The 13,177-nt window shown below is 32.2% G+C and overlaps 1 protein-coding gene and 1 long non-coding RNA gene across 2 annotated transcripts; both read left to right on the top strand.

Moving 5' to 3' along the window:
* Positions 1-2,899: 2,899 nt before the first annotated feature.
* On the top strand, positions 2,900-4,641 carry LOC116022890. The gene is made up of 2 exons (XR_004099307.1): positions 2,900-3,097; positions 4,591-4,641. It is a non-coding gene; the product is annotated as an uncharacterized LOC116022890 (long non-coding RNA).
* Positions 4,642-5,614: 973 nt separating this feature from the next.
* LOC116013291 lies at positions 5,615-12,176 on the top strand. The gene is made up of 16 exons (XM_031252966.1): positions 5,615-6,002; positions 6,090-6,197; positions 6,284-6,558; positions 6,662-6,907; positions 7,004-7,122; positions 7,257-7,458; positions 7,564-7,715; positions 8,061-8,077; positions 9,753-10,151; positions 10,240-10,347; positions 10,439-10,713; positions 10,823-11,068; positions 11,165-11,283; positions 11,426-11,518; positions 11,696-11,804; positions 11,921-12,176. Exons 1-16 carry the CDS (start codon positions 5,615-5,617, stop codon positions 12,071-12,073), a joined length of 3,009 nt encoding a protein of 1,002 aa, XP_031108826.1. The 3' UTR covers positions 12,074-12,176.
* The last annotated feature ends 1,001 nt before the right edge of the window (positions 12,177-13,177 follow it).

The raw sequence follows: 13,177 nt of genomic DNA, 5'->3' as shown, positions 1-13,177 counted from the left end.
TCATCGTCACCCCCCAACAGGGAGCCCAGACATTTCAATACATCAATTTATATCATAGACCAGGATCTCAAAACGAGAGGTACAAAATTCATATTTGTATGATACAAATTTAATAACACAAGACACAAAAATCACAATAGAAGACACATACGCATGTTATATATTTACTTACTAGTGTTGTACCCGTGCGATGCACGGTCTGCAATTTAAATTTTAGTTCAAAATATTATTGTAATAAACAAACGGCATGAATATATGTGATAATAGACTATACATATTAAATTGTAAAATGTATTTATAGAATATTGCACGTCAAAAGAAATATTGATTCCTAAATGATAATTTTATTTACAAATTATTAAAAATTTCCTGATATATAACATTAGTGGTTGGAGTACAATTCTTATTAAGATATATATTTATAGGCGATGCACGACCATATATAATAGATCTATATTTTGGTATAAATAAATAATAAGTATTGTTCATGAAGTAGATACAAAAAATCATGTAATATTGAGTTCACAAAAACATGTACAATGACTAAGAAACATACTGTTTGATTGATTATAATTATTGAAAAAAAAAAGAAATTACAAATCATTAAATCCCTCTTTGTAAACCACATTAGTAGTAGAAGTACAAACTCTTTCCGATTCACCACAAACTAATATTTTGAAACTGTTGGGGTTAATTACACTGGATGCCGCTACAAACATTTGTCCATAAACAAATACTGGTTTCTTTAATAGCAACCCAATATTTGATAGCGTATGACTTTATTACAATCAACCGAGTATCATTGTAAAGTCCAAGAGTGTGATCAATATTTATCATTAACATTATAATTGTTGATTGATATTTCTCATCCAATAATTAACCGTTGAATTACAACTATTTCACCATAATATCCTATTATTAACCGTTGAATTACAACTATTTCACCATAATATCCTATTGTCAATAAGAAAAGATTATATTAAAATCCTATTGTCAATAACAAAAGATTATATTAAAATAAATCAATATATTAAAATGAAATATTTGGGTCAATAAGAAAAGATTATATTATTTAAAACACAAATTATAAATTATTAGAAATCTCTTTATAAACTACATTAGTAGTAGAATTACAAATATTTTTTGAGTTATCACAAACTAAAATTGATAACACACAATGACACAAATATCACTTTTTTTTTACAAAAATTATGCAATTACTTCATTACAGCTTCAAGCAGCCGATCACGCACTCCGAGATCCATAGTCGGCCGCCAGTTCAGGCTCCAACCGTGCCCAGCCGATCAAGCCACGGCCTCTCCTCACCCACTGCAAATTCAACGGCTACACTTGTTTGTTCTTAAAATATTCATTTTGATTTCAATTTTCACGATTTTTCATTTATTCAAATGTCTGCCTCTCCTCAGCTTTAGCATCGTTTCTAATTTTCAATGGAAGCAGTGTCATTTATTCATTTCAGGTTACTGATTTACACCGCCGTTGCATGCTCCGCCAACCGCCGCCGCTTCGCCCACCGTTGCTATACTGCGAACGCCAACATGCACTGGTATGCACCTGTGTTTCAGCTTCTTCTTTCACTTGATTAGGGCTGTGGAGGTAAACTTAGTCCATAGTTCTTAGTTTATACCAATAACTTTTTTCTTTTTCGTCTTTGATGTTTGAATGCTTTCATAAATGGACTCTTGAAGTTGAAGCAGCTGATTTTGTCAAATTGAAAGTTGAATACGCCCCCAAAATAAAATTAATAATGTGGTTTTTTTAATAAGTAAATTCCCTTGAAAATTGTATGCATAAAGTTGGGGTAAACTTACAGATTAAACAATGTTTGCTTAATTACTTTTAGGGAGCGTTTGGTTCACGGAATCTTGGATTACCCCAGGTAATAGGATTACCTCCACGAAGGTAATGTGAAATTTTGGGAATGTAAGATTACCTGGTGTGTTTGGTTTGGATTGTGGAATATAATATTACTTTGTTTGGTTAAGGGTTATATTTTAGGTTATATGGGACAATTTACTATAATGTCCTTATATATATATATATATATATATATATATATATATTTATTTATTTATTTATTTATTTATTTGTGTGCCTTTATTGTGTGTATTTTTATTTATTTATATGTATGAATGTATTGATGCTTAATATTAAAAAAATAAATATATAAATATACACACATATATATTTGATTATATAAACATACATTTATTTTATATATGTTATTGTGTTATTATTATTATTATTATTATTATTATTATTATTATTATTATTATTATATATATATATAATGATTAGTTAACAAAGGCAAAGTTGGAATAATACAAGGTAATCTTAGATTACCTAAAAAAACGGGGGTAATCACATTACCTTGAAACATTACCGCCACATCAACTTTTAGGTAATATAACATTACCAGGTAATNAATTAACCGTTGAATTACAACTATTTCACCATAATATCCTATTGTCAATAAGAAAAGATTATATTAAAATCCTATTGTCAATAACAAAAGATTATATTAAAATAAATCAATATATTAAAATGAAATATTTGGGTCAATAAGAAAAGATTATATTATTTAAAACACAAATTATAAATTATTAGAAATCTCTTTATAAACTACATTAGTAGTAGAATTACAAATATTTTTTGAGTTATCACAAACTAAAATTGATAACACACAATGACACAAATATCACTTTTTTTTTACAAAAATTATGCAATTACTTCATTACAGCTTCAAGCAGCCGATCACGCACTCCGAGATCCATAGTCGGCCGCCAGTTCAGGCTCCAACCGTGCCCAGCCGATCAAGCCACGGCCTCTCCTCACCCACTGCAAATTCAACGGCTACACTTGTTTGTTCTTAAAATATTCATTTTGATTTCAATTTTCACGATTTTTCATTTATTCAAATGTCTGCCTCTCCTCAGCTTTAGCATCGTTTCTAATTTTCAATGGAAGCAGTGTCATTTATTCATTTCAGGTTACTGATTTACACCGCCGTTGCATGCTCCGCCAACCGCCGCCGCTTCGCCCACCGTTGCTATACTGCGAACGCCAACATGCACTGGTATGCACCTGTGTTTCAGCTTCTTCTTTCACTTGATTAGGGCTGTGGAGGTAAACTTAGTCCATAGTTCTTAGTTTATACCAATAACTTTTTTCTTTTTCGTCTTTGATGTTTGAATGCTTTCATAAATGGACTCTTGAAGTTGAAGCAGCTGATTTTGTCAAATTGAAAGTTGAATACGCCCCCAAAATAAAATTAATAATGTGGTTTTTTTAATAAGTAAATTCCCTTGAAAATTGTATGCATAAAGTTGGGGTAAACTTACAGATTAAACAATGTTTGCTTAATTACTTTTAGGGAGCGTTTGGTTCACGGAATCTTGGATTACCCCAGGTAATAGGATTACCTCCACGAAGGTAATGTGAAATTTTGGGAATGTAAGATTACCTGGTGTGTTTGGTTTGGATTGTGGAATATAATATTACTTTGTTTGGTTAAGGGTTATATTTTAGGTTATATGGGACAATTTACTATAATGTCCTTATATATATATATATATATATATATATATATATATTTATTTATTTATTTATTTATTTATTTGTGTGCCTTTATTGTGTGTATTTTTATTTATTTATATGTATGAATGTATTGATGCTTAATATTAAAAAAATAAATATATAAATATACACACATATATATTTGATTATATAAACATACATTTATTTTATATATGTTATTGTGTTATTATTATTATTATTATTATTATTATTATTATTATTATTATTATTATATATATATATAATGATTAGTTAACAAAGGCAAAGTTGGAATAATACAAGGTAATCTTAGATTACCTAAAAAAACGGGGGTAATCACATTACCTTGAAACATTACCGCCACATCAACTTTTAGGTAATATAACATTACCAGGTAATCTCATAACTTGAAACAAACAAGGTAATATAACATTACCAGACTTAGATTACCTAGGTAATCTCATATGACCCGAACCAAACGGCCCCTTATAGTAAGTACTCCATAATACCTGGTATTTTTATCATATTTAGGATTACATATTTTTTAATGTTTTGATAGAGATAAACCTCTAGCTTGTCACCCAGAGAAATTGCAGTAGTGGCTTAAAGGTGCAACTGCATATGAACTTTCTAGTATGTTAGCAATTAAAAAAAAATATATATATATATATAAAGAAGAAAAAAGCAAAACATATATTTTATGCACTTGCTTGAGTTTGAGTTTCATTGCTATTATGATCATAATATGCTCTTCAGGTGTCAATGGCACTAATATTGCTTGGTATGCCCTAGAAATCCTTAAAAGGGGTTTATATAAGCTTTTCTCAACATATTGTGTCCATACAATTGCCTGCCCCATTCTCAACCCTAGCCCTCCACCAAAACAATTGAGAAACAGAAGAATAAAAAATAGAGGAAGTACATACTGTAAATTGAAATAGAGCTTTAAAATGATATAGAGAAAGAGAAATGATGAGTTATTACCTTGGCTTCAATATAAATGTGGTATTTCAGTGCAGGGCATGTACAATGGAGCAGGGACTATGAAACAACGAACTATCAAAAGGTTTTTTAGAATTGTTCTTCAACATCTCTGAGCCATTTTATTTTAATTTATTTCTAATGATGAATCCAGAGAGGTAGCCATCTTGAGAATTGTTAGGGCTTATTTATAGTGTTGTGTAGTATTAGAGAAGCCTATGTATATTTAATGTTATACTTGANTATTGTTTAAGTATACGAAGAGTCAACTTGAATGAGATTGTAAACAAAAAAATATTATTCAAATAACGTTTCAAATTTCAATATATTTAAATCTGAATGTAATTAATGTGATAGTAAAAAAATCTGATTGCTTTGTTTGTTGCAATAAATGTGAACTAATAATTCCACAAATCTATCAAAATGTTTTCACACTTTGGAGGGAAAATTTTGTGGCCAGGATTTTGCTTTATTATAGATAGGATTTTTAAAATCTGATTTAGGTACATAATTTGTGTATATAGTTACAGAATTTCACAACACAAGACAAAAATTCATAACATAAGACACAATTACTAATCTGTTTTAAGTACATAATTCATACTCTTAAAGTACAGAATTTCATAATACAAGACACAAGAACTCATAACATAAGACACATATGTATGCATCAAGATCACCACTATTCTAATATTATCTCAATATAATGCTGAAGTGATGACTGATGAAGTATACAAACTATTCTAATATTATCTCAATATAATGCTGAAGTGATGACTGATGAAGTATACAAACAGAATATAGCCATTGAACTACCCGTCAACAGTAGTCGCCAAACACTACTAGTCAGAATAGTCGTCTTGTCTTACCTTCGAATACTCCGAGTCGCATATTGTTGTCACTATATATGTTGGTCGTAGTAAACTATTCAAAGAAAATAACATGCAGGCAGGAATTGAATAATCCATTTTGGACCCGTAACATTTTAGAAGAGTCCAATAATTACAATAATTCTACTTTAAATAGGATTGATGTTCCAATGTCAGTATTGGCAGCAATGGCTAAAGTTTCTCTTTTCTTCACCTTTTCCTTCCTCTTCCTGTTAGCTGCCTGTATTCAACGCTATGAGGCCAAAGGTTTCAGTTCATTAAACAGGGAAAAATTACTGTTGTCTAGGCTAAGACACACTAACGTTGTAGACAACATTGTTACCACAGAACTTTCATCAGGAAGGTCAAATATCCCTGTGTATATTGGCCCTCAAGATGGGCTCAAGGATAGCGACAAGATCGAAACTTTACCCGGACAACCCAGCGGAGTAGATTTCACTCAATATGCCGGACATGTTACTGTAGATCCGGTCACGGGAAAAGCTTTGTTTTATTACTTTACAGAATCTCCCAAAACCCCTTCTTCTAAACCCCTTGTTTTGTGGCTTAATGGAGGTAAGTACACAACAACAAATGTTACATACAAAAGATTTGTGGAAACCATATAATGAAAATGTTTTGAATACTTTTATATATGTACAGGACCAGGTTGTTCTTCGATTGGAGGAGGAGCATTCGCGGAACTTGGGCCATTTAGACCTGCCAAAGATGGTAAAACTCTTAACAGTAATCCATATGCGTGGAATAACGGTGAGTATACATATTAATAATCCAATTAATTATATATATGCTTAACTACTCAAGTATATGATCTGATAGGAACTTTTTTTTACTAGTTGCAAATATAATCTTTCTCGAATCACCTATTGGAGTTGGATTCTCGTACACAAATACAAGCTCGGACTATGACAACATTGGGGACGAAAGCACAGCCCAAGATTCATATACATTTCTACTTAACTGGTTAGAAAGGTTTCCAGAATACAAAACTAGGGATTTCTACATTACAGGAGAGAGTTACGCTGGGCACTATATTCCCCAGCTGGCTCAGCTTATATTGCACAAGAACCAGCACACAAACCAGTCAAGAATCAATCTCAAAGGCATTGCTGTAAGCCCACAAATTAACATGTTTAATTTAAGTTAGTTGTTCCTTAAAAGCATCGAAAACTATATGAGTGTTACTGATATATGTCACTGAAATCGATCCTCAGATTGGAAATGCATATGTGGACTATGAAGCAAATATGCAGGGAACGTCAGACTACTATTGGAGTCATGCCCTGATTTCCAATGAACTATATAAGAACATCCTCTCCACCTGCAATTTCTCTACTCCCAGTGCTGCGTCTGAGGAATGCATAAATTTAGTTAACATCCAAATTGGGATTGAATCTGGGAATATTTATTCATACGACATCTACGCTCCGTTATGCGGCTCTGATTCACCCTCGTATCCTGTCGGTAGCAATTCCTAGTCAGCTAGATTAGAAGAACAGAAAAGAGAATCATTACAATCATTAATGACGAGGTTATTGGTTTTGTTTTTTGAACAGATCTCTGGATATGATCCCTGCACCAACGGTTACACCTACGCATACTTAAACACTCTTCAAGTTCAGGCTGCTCTTCACGCAAACATAACTGCCACTCCTCATCCATGGAGCAAGTGCAAGTATATATATATATGGCTTTTACTTGGAATTTGGAAACTATATATTTTTTCCATTAATTTTCCAGAAGAATACTTATGATTTTCTTGTTATATTCTTTTTTTTTTTTCTTTTCTGTGAATCAAATTCTGAATAGTGATACACTTAATGCTGCCTGGAAAATACCGCCAACTGTTTTACCGGTTATAACAGAGTTGATGGGAAGTGGTATTCGAATCTGGCTGTACAGCGGAGATACAGACAATACCGTACCAATAACAGACACTCGATTAGCCTTATACAAACTTGGGGTAACAGTTAAAACTCCTTGGTATGCTTGGTATCTCCCTGGAGAAGAGGTAATACCCGATATTTCTTATGCTAAGTGTTAATCTCACTATCCATTTAATCCTTCAATTCTATCTACGATTGATCTAACACGATGATTGCATTTGAATTGGCAGGTGGGTGGATATGTAGAGGAATATGAGAACATAACTTTGGTGACAGTACGAGGAGCAGGGCATTTTGTTCCCAGTTATCAGCCAGCTCGGGCACTTGTGCTCTTCTCTTCCTTCATTAATGGAACACTTCCCCCACGGAACACTAAAAACTAGCTTAATTAGCTGATTAATTGTACTCCCTTTATCCCAAAATGTACTCTACTCTTCTTTTTACACACAATTATATAATAAATTTGATTGAAAGTAAATTATAAGTAACATTTTTGTTCACACAGAAAATTGTATAATTTATTTAATATATGTAGGATAAAAAAATATATCCTATATGGAAGCTGTCAATCATTCTTTGGTTTGAACCGATCAAGTGATCAATTATGAGAAACCTAAGTTGGTTTACCGAGTAGAGTTACAAGGCAGTCTTTACTCAAAATGTACTTTTGGATAGCAGCAACATACTTTTTTATAAATAAAACAAATCAATTGGTTCGCGTAAGCAGCTCAATTAGTCATAGGGGTAAAGTTTAGGGAGAAAGAGCATGATTTACATCCTCCTATATGTTTGTTGATAGAGATGTGGGCCAAGTTGAGGATTTCAATATTTTGGAAAAAAATAAATAAAACAAATCAGTTGACTTTAAAATTCAAAACTCAGAATGAGGTCATCATTGAAATGGTTTTAACGTTGTGGGCTTCGCACTTGCATGGTCCATTGGACCTCATCGTCGCTCCCCAACAAGGAGCCCATACGTTTTGTTAGGCCCTCACAAATTCTAAGAAATAAAAGCTGATTCATTGTTTTGTTAACTAATGGGATGAAGGAAAATTAATGATATATTTCTCCTGTTAAGAAGGGATTTTGTCAGCTCATATGGGACCCACTAAGAAATCAGCTCATTTTTTGGTTAGATTTTGTTTTGTAATTTTTTTTCCTTTTTTTTCCTTCCACCTCATTTTTTCTTTCCTAATCACACTTAAAAAATCTTCTCAAAATCTACACCTAAATTCTAACTATTGGAGAAGGCCTTACGAATTCGGAGCCAACAATGATTGAGTTGTTAATAAATTTTGGTGTAAATATAATTTAAATTAATTATTTTAAAGAGTTAATATATTAATTATTTAGTAAGTTAAGTTAGGAATTAAACAGAATGTTTACTGATTAATTCCTACATTATTAATAATTTTAGTTAGGATTAGGGTGACTTTAGGAAATTTTAATTATTTTGGTTCCCCATTATTTGTCATTTATCTAGATTAGTTTGTTATAGTTATTATTAGGATTTTTAAGATTAAACCGGTATAAATCTTGCTCATCATCTTATATGAATAAAATGAATATTTTGAGATACAAAACATAGTGTTTTTTAGAATTCGAGATGAGTTCGACCGTGAATCAGTCATGACAATTCTGTCTGTGGCAAATATAAGATCTTTCTAATGCGATTTTTTTTTATTTTATATAATTTGTAAGTTATTACACAAGAGTCTGATTTTTCCAATGTATATTTTTAGTGATTGGGGTTTCCAATTCCGTTACCCAAAAAAAAAAATAGTTAGCCGTACTCACTAGTACAAACTTGGACATATAAGGACGGTTTTACACTACACCTTCTTGATATAGGTGTAGTGGAAAGTACTAAAAAACAAAACAGTGGTAATACCGTAAATATATACATAAGAATCCACTACACCTATAAATAACAGGTGACGCGAAAAATTAAATATTATTTTAATATTAAACTTTCCCCGACACCCCCACCAAGCGGGTGCCATAGAAAGTTATATATTAAAATAATATATAACTTTCCGCGACACCCACCCTTGAGTGTACTATACATTCTATGCAGACCAGAACAAAGAAAAAGATGATCATATAGTATTCTAATTAATACTGACTATCTCAATGCAATGCTGAAGTGATAATACAAACAGAATAAAACCATTGAACTACCCGTCAACAGTGGTCTCCAAACATTACTTGTCAGAATAGTCGTCTTGTCTTACCTTCGAATACTAGGAGTGGCATATTGTCTGTCCCGTACTATGTTGGTCGTAGTAAACTATTCAAAGAAAACAACGTAGCATGCAGGCTGGAATTGATTAATCCATTTTGGACCGTACCCGTAACACTTTAGAAGAGTCCAATTACAATAATTCTACTTTAAATAGGATTGATGTTCCAATGTCAGTATTGGCAGCAATGGCTAAAGTTTCTCTTTTCTTCACCTTCTCCTTCCTCTTCCTGTTAGCTGCTTGTATTCAACGCTATGAGGCCAAAGGTTTCAGTTCATTAAGCAGGGAAAGATTACTGTTGTCTAGGCTAAAACACACTAACGTTGTAGACAACATTGTTACCACAGAACTTTCATCAGGAAAGTCAAATATCCCTGTGTATATTGGCCCTCAAGATGGGCTCAAGGATAGTGACAAGATCGAAACTCTACCAGGACAACCCAGTGGGGTAGATTTCGCTCAATATGCCGGACATGTTACTGTAGATCCGGTTACTGGAAAAGCTCTGTTTTATTACTTTACAGAATCTCCCAAAAACCCTTCTTCTAAACCCCTTGTTTTGTGGCTTAATGGAGGTAAGTACACAACAACATAACAAAAGTTACAAAAGATTTGCGGAAACCATATAATGAAAATGTTTTGAATACTTTTATATATGTATAGGACCAGGTTGTTCTTCGCTTGGAGGAGGAGCATTCGCGGAACTTGGGCCATTTAGACCGGCCAAAGATGGTAAAACTCTTAAGAGTAATCCATATGCATGGAATAACGGTTAGTATACATATTAATAATCCAATTATATATACACTTAACTAGCTAGCTACTGAACTATATGATCTTATGGAAACATTTTTTTTAACAGTTGCAAATATAATCTTTTTGGAATCACCAATTGGAGTTGGATTCTCATACACAAATACAAGCTCGGACTATGACAACGTTGGGGACGAAAGCACTACGCAGGATTCATATACATTTCTAGTTAACTGGCTCGAAAGGTTTCCAGAATACAAGACTAGGGATTTCTATATTACAGGAGAGAGTTACGCTGGACACTATATTCCCGAGCTGGCTCAGCTTATATTGCACAACAACCAGAACACAAACCAGTCAAGAATCAATCTCAAAGGCATTGCTGTAAGCCCACAAAACATGGTTAAGTTAGTTAGTTACGTTGTTCATTAAAAGCATCGGAAACTATGATCGAGTGTTACGTACTGATATATGTCACTGAAATCATCCTCAGATTGGAAATGCATATGTGGACTATGAAGCAAATATGCAGGGAACGTCAGACTACAATTGGAATCATGCACTGATTTCCAATGAACTATATAAGAAGATCCTGTCAACCTGCAATTTCTCTAATCCCAGTGCTGCGTCTGAAGAATGCATAAATTTAGTTAACATCCAAATGGGGATTGAATCTGGAAATATTGATTCATACGACATCTACGCTCCGTTATGCGGTTCTGATTCAACCTCGTATTCTGTCGGTATCGATTCCTAGTCAGCTAGATTAGAAGAACAGAAAAGAGAATCGTTACAATTATTAATGACGAGATTATTGGTTTTGTTATTTGAACAGATCTCTGGATATGATCCCTGCACCGGTGATTACACCGACACATACTTAAACACTCTTCAAGTTCAGGCTGCTCTTCATGCAAACATAACTGCCACTCCTCATCCATGGAGCAGCTGCAAGTATGGCTTTTACTTGGAATTTCGAAACTATATATATATATATATATATATATATATATTCTTTCTATACATTTTCCAGAAGAATACTTATGATGTTCGTGTTATATACTTTTTTTTTTCTTGTGAATTAAATTCTGAACAGCGATACACTTTTTCACGCTTGGAAAATACCGCCAACTGTTTTACCGGTCATAACAGATTTGATGGGAAGCGGTATTCGTATCTGGCTATATAGGTAATTAATTACTAATTAGGTCATGCATGCATGCATCATTTTTCTTGGCCCAAAACAGAGTTTATCCATCATTTTTCTTGTTATTGAAAAAAAAGAAGAAAGAATGAGAGCAACTATATATGTAATAGTTCATTCGATGGTATCTAATAGTTCATTTAACTTTAATGTGATGTACAGCGGAGATACAGACAGTGTGGTGCCAATAACAGACACCCGATTAGCCTTATATAAACTTGGAGTAACAATTAAAACTCCTTGGTACCCTTGGTATCTCCCTGGAGAAGAGGTAATTAATGGATGGCTTGCCAAAGAATTAAAATACTATGTGTTAATCACACCATCCATTTAATCCTTCAATTCTATGATCGATCTAACACGATATGATTGCATTTGAATTGGCAGGTGGGTGGATATGTAGAGGAATATGAGAGCATAACATTGGTGACGGTACGAGGAGCAGGACATTTTGTTCCTAGTTATCAGCCAGCTCGGGCACTTGTGCTCTTCTCTTCCTTCATTAATGGAACACTTCCCCCACCGGACACTGAAAACTAGCTTAATTAGTTGATTAATTGTACTCCATTTATCCCAAAATGTACTTTACTCTTCTTTTTACACACAATTATGAAATAAATTGGACTGAAAATAAATTATAACATTTTTTTTTCAAACAGAAAATTGTATAATTTCTTTACTATATGTAGGATTCTTGGATAAAACAATAATAAAAATCAATACGGATTAATATGCTACAAATTTTAAAAAAAAAACAATTAAATTAGTAATGTTGATATCAAAGTTGGCCCAACAATTGATTTGATAAGCACAAAGTTCAAGTTAAACTCCATATGAAAATTGTCTATTAGTCTTTTTTGTTTCAGTCGACCAACTATAAGAAATTCAAGTTGGCTTTTCACTTTGTCCAAGTGTGCAAGTTGGCGAGTTGCAACCTTGGACAATGACAAACTTTAATTAAATATGGAATTGAGGGAAGCTGCGTAAGGACTAAAATTTGTTTTCAAAATTCTTTATTATTGCTTCGAAATGAGTGGTTGAGTTGTGAATCATAATTCTTATATTCTCTCAATTGAGAGTAATATAGGATTGATTATATCCCTTATTTTGGTCCCTATAATTTTATTTTGAAAAATCAATTATATATTATCATCATATCATATAATTAGCTACTTTATAAGGCTAATATCATTATTTTTTTTACACTTATAAAGTATCTCAACACGACAACTAACAATCATTATTGTGTGGGTCATGGTCCATATAGACATACAACTGTGTGGACCATAAATAAAAAATATATTATTTGCATACATAAAGTAAATTATTTGAATGCTGAAAATATATTATTTTGTATGCTATCAAATAATTTACTTTTAATATATTAAAAATGTACCTTGTATATATATTCAGAAAAAAAATATTTTTTTTTTGAAAACATATATTATTTAAGTAATGAAATTATATTATTTTATATAATTTACATTCAATACACAAATAATATATATATATATATATATATATTTTTAAAATCAAATAATATACTTTTAGTATATTAAAAATGTACTTGTTTTTATGGTCCATATAATAATTTGCTCGACAACTAATAAGCCAAGTTTTGACAGAAATTTTGTTGATGTATTC

This window comes from Ipomoea triloba, chromosome 1, assembly GCF_003576645.1.
Source record: "Ipomoea triloba cultivar NCNSP0323 chromosome 1, ASM357664v1".
Classification (NCBI taxonomy): Eukaryota; Viridiplantae; Streptophyta; class Magnoliopsida; order Solanales; family Convolvulaceae; genus Ipomoea; species Ipomoea triloba.
Note: the sequence above shows the minus strand (reverse complement) of the source record. Positions and strands in the feature narration are given on the sequence as shown.